We start from the raw sequence: 7533 nt of genomic DNA, 5'->3' as shown, positions 1-7533 counted from the left end.
TTACTCAAAAAGATGTGAACTATAAAAGACCTAACAAACAAAATCTAATCAATAAATTCAAATTATGCAAACTTAAAATAACCTAAGCCCAGAATAATTTTAAACTCGAAATGACATCAAAATTTTAAAATTTGAATTGAGTCGATCACAAATCGACTCAATCAATATTTTTAAAAAATTAGGTCTTAGGAGATCTTTGGCTCCAACTATATGATTGAGGGTGATAACAATAACAACAATAATATAGTATTGTCTTTTCTTTAGTTACAATTAAGAATTTTTTCAAGATAGCCAGGATTTTAATTATATATATATTATTGGTTAAAATGTAATTTATCATAAATTAATTTATAATTCCATCATATTTGAAGGAATTAAATGAAAATTTTCATTTTAAGGCCAAAATATAATTTTACCATATATTAATCTTTATTTTATTATTTATAAGAAGATTAAAATAAAAATTTTCCATTTTGGGGTAAATCCTCTGCCTATCTCATTAGATTCAATTTTACATTCACCTCTAATAATTAATTATATTCACGATTTGAATTAGATTTAATCATTAAAATCATTTTACCGCATGTTAATACTTGTAATTGATTCATATTCTACTCATAAATCTTTGAAATTTTTTGAGATTTAACAAAGATGTCAAACTAGTTCAATGATATGCAAAATGGATGGGAGAGAAAGTTCAACAAGAGATGAACTTTGAGACTTTACTTTTGCTTTTAGTAGTGGTTCTACGGCCACCAACTTTATTATTATGATACAATGGAAGTATATAACCGTTCGTTCTTCTTTTTATTAGTGAAAACTGGCTGGATATCTTTCAAAGAAGAAAAAATTAATACAATTATCGACTTAATAATTTAACTCAATTAGCTAATTAGTCTATCGTAATTTTCATAAGTTGTGACTCGGACTTAAACACACAAGATCAAAACTTCAACCATTTTTTTTTCTTACGTCTTATGTTACTAGAAGCTTTCCAATCTCAAACTCTTTCATTTTTTTTCACCATTAAAATGCAAAACCCAAAGACAGAACTGTCCCATCTTTCCTCCACGGTTAAACCAGCTAAACCACGGCTGAAACCTACAAAAGAAAATCGATGGTGAGCAGTCCCATGGTTGCAAGCATGTGTGCTATTCATGCAATCCTCGCCTCCAAAACACACACACACAACAAAAGTATTGCCATTTGCCACACGCAGTGGCTTTTATCCAAGATGGTACACCAACCAAATCTTGTGATATATCCCTCAATAGGGTCATATAAATTGCCCTCTAACTAGTGTTGCCACCATTGATATGAAACTTAAAAGCTTTGAAACTGAGATGGAGAGTGAGAAGCAGCAAATGAATGGAGTTGAGGGCTTTCAAATGCCACTTCATTATCCAAGATACGCTATGAAGGATTATCAGAACATGCCTGAGTGGAAGCTTGATAGGCTTTTGGCTGAATATGGATTGTCAGCTACTGGTGATTTAGATTATAAGAGAAAGTTTGCAATGGGTGCTTTTCTTTGGCCTGATGATTTCCATGCTAACCAAAAGCCCAAGGCTTATTATGGTTATTAAGTAACCTTTGATAATATATATATATAGGTTTTAACATTGTTGCTAGTGTAGGAGGACGTAGATTCAAGTGTGTAGAAACACATTATCTTTCTATTTAAGGGTTGAGAAAAGGCTATGGATAATTCTAGGTATTGTATCAAAAGAAGATATAATAAGAGTTTAATGTTGAAAGAAGAAGAAGAAATTATCCGAACTTAAAATGACTTGGAACAAAAATGACCCAAACTAATGATTCAAAATTACTCAAAAGATGTGAACTATAAAAGACCTAACAAACAAAATCTAATCAATAAATTCAAATTATGCAAACTTAAAATAACCTAAGCCCAGAATAATTTTAAACTCGAAATGACATCAAAATTTTAAAATTTGAATTGAGTCGATCACAAATCGACTCAATCAATATTTTAAAAATTAGGTCTTAGGAGATCTTTGGCTCCAACTATATGATTGAGGGTGATAACAATAACAACAATAATATAGTATTGTCTTTTCTTTAGTTACAATTAAGAATTTTTTCAAGATAGCCAGGATTTTAATTATATATATATTATTGGTTAAAATGTAATTTATCATAAATTAATTTATAATTCCATCATATTTGAAGGAATTAAATGAAAATTTTCATTTTAAGGCCAAAATATAATTTTACCATATATTAATCTTTATTTTTATTATTTATAAGAAGATTAAAATAAAAATTTTCCATTTTGGGGTAAATCCTCTGCCTATCTCATTAGATTCAATTTTACATTCACCTCTAATAATTAATTATATTCACGATTTGAATTAGATTTAATCATTAAAATCATTTTACCGCATGTTAATACTTGTAATTGATTCATATTCTACTCATAAATCTTTGAAATTTTTTTGAGATTTAACAAAGATGTCAAACTAGTTCAATGATATGCAAAAATGGATGGAGAGAGAAAGTTCAACAAGAGATGAACTTTGAGACTTTACTTTTGCTTTTTAGTAGTGGTTCTACGGCCACCAACTTTATTATTATGATACAATGGAAGTATATAACCGTTCGTTCTTCTTTTTATTAGTGAAAACTGGCTGGATATCTTTCAAAGAAGAAAAAAATTAATACAATTATCGACTTAATAATTTAACTCAATTAGCTAATTAGTCTATACGTAATTTTCATAAGTTGTGACTCGGACTTAAACACACAAGATCAAAACTTCAACCATTTTTTTTTTTCTTACGTCTTATGTTACTAGAAGCTTTCCAATCTCAAACTCTTTCATTTTTTTTTTCACCATTAAAAATGCAAAACCCAAAGACAGAACTGTCCCATCTTTCCTCCACGGTTAAACCAGCTAAACCACGGCTGAAACCTACAAAAAGAAAATCGATGGTGAGCAGTCCCATGGTTGCAAGCATGTGTGCTATTCATGCAATCCTCGCCTCCAAAACACACACACACAACAAAAGTATTGCCATTTGCCACACGCAGTGAGCTTTTATCCAAGATGGTACACCAACCAAATCTTGTGATATATCCCTCAATAGGGTCATATAAATTGCCCTCTAACTAGTGTTGCCACCATTGATATGAAACTTAAAAGCTTTGAAACTGAGATGGAGAGTGAGAAGCAGCAAATGAATGGAGTTGAGGGCTTTCAAATGCCACTTCATTATCCAAGATACGCTATGAAGGATTATCAGAACATGCCTGAGTGGAAGCTTGATAGGCTTTTGGCTGAATATGGATTGTCAGCTACTGGTGATTTAGATTATAAGAGAAAGTTTGCAATGGGTGCTTTTCTTTGGCCTGATGATTTCCATGCTAACCAAAAGCCCAAGGCTTATTATGGTTATTAAGTAACCTTTGATAATATATATATATAGGTTTTGTAGTATTGTTTCATAATCTTGAATTCTGTATGTTCTAGTTTTATGTCTTCAAAAATCCTAAAAAGGTGTACCTGTCTTTGGTTCTTTGCTGATCATCTGGTGTTTTAATGAAAACATGTATACTCGTGTTTGATGCATAGTCGGACATGATATAATAATATAACATTCTAAAGCATCATCAACTTATACATGAAAGAACTTTTAAAAGAAATCAAATCTATTGTATACAACACTTATACTCGAGTTTGAGTATCACCGGAAAACACAGGCCCCTCAACGGGAATATCACCCTTGATAGAAGTTTGTCTCGACTCTAATGAAAGCTCAAGTGCTTGAGGCTGCAAGAAGAGATAACAGGTTCAACAAAGCAGGAGCACTTTATTGGGACAGACCACACGTAGCACACAGCTACCTACCAAGGAAATGTGAGCATTTATGCTTGGTAGGGTTCAACATATAAGGCACCACTTGAACCCGCCACCTCTTCAAGCAACTTCAGGCACTCAGGTTATCATTACAGTGACCGGGGACAAGGAGTTGAAAATCCCTTAGCAAATATGTGCTTTATAGATTTTGACACTTCTATATTCACATTGTATTCATGTTTCGGGTGAAAACCGTGCAGACAACTATTTTATCATAAAAGACTGCCAAATTGAAACGATGAACAGTTGATAAATAGTTCCGTAAAACACAACAGAGCTATTAATTTGCCCCAGAAATAACTGCTTAAGCAAAAACTGGACTGAATATACATTTCATCCTCCTTCAAGCAGAGTTACTTTTTACAGGGGGGAAAAGCAGTACAAAACTAATATTAACATGAAATACATAATTGGGGTTTCGTTAAAAATTGCAGTCCAGAGAAATATATGGATGTTAGTCCTACAAACAGTTCAAACACACTTACTGCTGGGATTTATCGCCTCCTAACACGCCTGTCGTTGGGATTCACCGGTTCAGCCACGTCGACTTCTGCTGCTAGATCTATCCCGTACACACTGCTGCCACTCCTCTTCTTACTTGATAGCATAGTTGCACACTCCTCGACGGATGCAAAGGCCTTCAATAGCTCCGACAACAAAGATGGGCAAGATTCCTCCAAGTGCCGGAACCCTTCTGATTGCATTACCGCTGCAGAACATTTGAAAAATACATTAGTTTAAGCAGTCACCACTTCCAAACAAGAAAATATGTTAGTTTATAATATACCAATTAATCGACCAGCCATAAGTAAAATATAAATATATATGCCTGCGTGCATGCACACACAATAGAATTGATTGCAAGATAAATATCCAGCTCCAGTCCATTTCTCAGCATTTGGTAAGAAAACCATTTCCAATATCGTCATTACATCATAAAGAAGACACTGCTATTTTCCTCAATCTATAGTCTGGATTTCAAGGGGACCAAAATTGAAAGACGAGCATGTAATATGCAAATGACCGAATTACAACATGAAAAATGTTGTACAGAGTTGGATGGTCAGACATCCATGTCCATTTTTTTCTCCTCCATCTATATTTCCCAGGCTCACAAAGTTGTGGTTAACTCAATATTAATAAGTTATAAATGATAATAAAAAATTTCAAGTGCCAAAGCCTCTTGAAATTTAAGGGATTATATATCCCTTAGGCCTTAACCCTAAGGTTTGGCACTTGAAATATACGCATCTTCCCAGAGTTAGATATGCATGGGGAAACACCAAAAGACTTCTGAAGAGCAAACAATAGAAACCAAGTTTACAGAACATGAAATTTGCACCAGTAGTGTCTACAAACACATACCTCCCAAGTTTGCTGGAGTGGCAGCAAATTTCAAACATACGGCCTTAAGCTGTGAGCAATGGTGCTGCTCAGCAAGTGCAAGGGTCGTTGCCACAGTGTCAGCATTAAGTTTTTCACACAATTTTGCCTCGCACAACACTTTGAGCCTATCTAAATTGTACAGATCAGCGGCAGCTAAAAGATGCTGCACCATGTTGGTAGACATACACGTAGACCCAGAGCCTGTAATCTCTTGTATATCTGGACACTTGTCAGAGTAAATAAACAAGAGCATTGCCTGGAAGAACAAGAAGCACACACAAGGGGAAGGATGAATTAGCCAATAAATGAAAATAGCACATCTATAGAACCAATCTATACTTGGATCATTGCATCCAGGGAAATATAAGAACCACTAGTTGTTGGATCATATTTCTAATTCAGTGAATCAAGAAGAAACAAATATTCAGTATTATTAACATCAAGAGTTTGCTCACGCAACATGATCAATTCTAGGTTCATTCTTCAAATTCTGAAAGAAAGTAAAAAAGAAGCATCACCTTGAAGACAGAAGGCTCAACATCTTTCACAACTACTTTATCAATGTTAGGATCCCCAACAAGCCCAAAAAACTGTGCTCTAAAAACAGGTGAGCGAGCAGCAAGGATCAACTTATGTGCTTTAAATGCCTCATCCCCAACCTGAAAAGTTATATCACAACCAACTTCAGATTCTAACAAAGCTTTAAGGTTCTGACCCATGTCTGATGGCAATACATGAATAGAACACTGTTTCGGCCCCTCGAGGCGAGTTCTGACCACTCCAACAGTGCAGTTCATGATTAGGCAATCATCCTTTATATAGTCAGAACTTTCTAAAGTTGTTCTTCTATAGAAACGCTTGTAACCCCTGAATTGCATGAAAGAAAATATATAAATCAATACCTTATTAAATAAGACCTGACAAATGGTTCCCTATATTATTGAAACATTTAGGTACTTATGCAGTGAATCTATGCGTAACAAATGATTTTAACATCTTAAGGGATGATCATAAGAATCTTCGCAACAAGCTTCAAGCTCATGAAAATAAGATGTACATATTTCAATAGCAATATGAATGGACACATATAAGATTTATAGCAAAACCAAATGGAAGTTACCAACATATCATTTTGTTGAAAATAGCCAAGTCACAGGTTACTACACCTAGAACTGTCCCCATTTTCATTTCCTCATTTTCGTCATTGGGTCTAGTCCATGGTTCACTTCAGTTCATACTAACAGCTTCTATGTGGCATTTAAATTTTACGAGAATGATTCTTCTTAGACAATTTAAATAAATTTCAGTTCAATGCTTAGATTCTTGAACAAAATGTAAAAGAATTTGCCCTAACCATGTCTATTAACCGAAGCCATATTTACCAATTCATTAAACAAAAGCATGTGAACAAATTATATCCCCTCAACCTCAAGTTCAACACCCCATTTTCCATAAAAAATTACCCAACAAGTAACTTAATAATTATAACACAAATAAAAACACCAATTACCTTCGTAAATTATCAAATTCATTCTCAAAACAAACATAAAATTACAAACAAAAACCCTAAATTCCAAAAAAAAAAAACACAAAATTATTACCACATGCTTCCTCTATACTTCAACGTATAAGGCCCACTCTCCAACGCTCGATCAAAGTGACTATGAACCTTATGTTTCCCTTTCCCACTCTGGTCCACAAGGGTAAGCTCAAAAAGTGCTCGTACATCGGTACCTTCACTAGCCAACGCAATGAAAACCGAAACATACATGGCGGTATCCTCCGGATTTTTACCGTCGGGGTAGAAGTAAACCGCCCAATCGTAACCTCCTACGGTGAAAATATCACTGGCTATACATTTTCCGGGACCCATCCCTTTCGCCAATGAGTAACCCTTGATCGTGAACTGGTGTGAACCGTTAACCGTCTCGCTCACTGATTTCGATGCCGAGTCCTTGGAATCGTCCATGGTGCTTTTCTTTCTTTTTCTCATTGAGTTCCTCGAAACCCTAATTCTAGAAATTTCATTTCTCGGGTAAAATTTGGACAATTTTGCGAGAATAAAATGGGGGGAATTGAAGAGTTCAGGACAATTTACATTGTGTAATTGTGGTTATGGAGGTAACTGTGGTGGCGGGGGCGGCAGCGGCGGTGCTAAAATGACCGAAGGGAGATTGTGAAATAGTTATGTCTTTTTTTCTTTTGAGAGTTTTTTTTCCTTCGGTGCAGTTTTTCGTTTGGATCAGACAAAAATTATATAATTTGTG

General features: G+C 34.5%; 1 protein-coding gene across 2 annotated transcripts; it reads right to left on the bottom strand.

Moving 5' to 3' along the window:
• Positions 1-4164: 4164 nt before the first annotated feature.
• Positions 4165-7533, bottom strand: LOC108464472 (BTB/POZ and MATH domain-containing protein 3-like). 2 transcript variants are annotated; one of them, XM_017764791.2, is made up of 5 exons: positions 6868-7533; positions 6001-6133; positions 5785-5925; positions 5246-5522; positions 4165-4589 (listed from the first exon to the last, which is right to left on the bottom strand). In XM_017764791.2, the coding sequence occupies exons 1-5, from the start codon at positions 7257-7259 to the stop codon at positions 4375-4377; spliced, it is 1158 nt and encodes a 385-aa protein (XP_017620280.1). In that variant the 5' UTR covers positions 7260-7533; the 3' UTR covers positions 4165-4374. The 2 variants fall into 2 exon arrangements, with proteins under 2 accessions (XP_017620280.1, XP_017620279.1); XM_017764790.2 differs by having other exon boundaries at positions 5785-6133.

Source organism: Gossypium arboreum, chromosome 10, assembly GCF_025698485.1.
Source record: "Gossypium arboreum isolate Shixiya-1 chromosome 10, ASM2569848v2, whole genome shotgun sequence".
In the NCBI taxonomy this organism is placed as follows: Eukaryota; Viridiplantae; Streptophyta; class Magnoliopsida; order Malvales; family Malvaceae; genus Gossypium; species Gossypium arboreum.
The sequence above is the reverse complement of the archived record's forward strand: the minus strand, read 5'-3'. Positions and strand labels throughout refer to the sequence as shown.

Bases quoted from the DNA above. Each gene is read 5' to 3' on its own strand.
- LOC108464472 (XM_017764790.2), bottom strand. From the start codon at position 7,259: ATGAGAAAAAGAAAGAAAAGCACCATGGACGATTCCAAGGACTCGGCA. The intron at 5,523-5,784 runs GTGATGCTTCTT...TTGTTCTTCCAG, and splicing joins TTGAGCCTTCTGTCTTCAAG to GCAATGCTCTTGTTTATTTA. The intron at 4,590-5,245 runs GTATGTGTTTGT...AATGTTCTGCAG, and splicing joins CACTCCAGCAAACTTGGGAG to CGGTAATGCAATCAGAAGGG.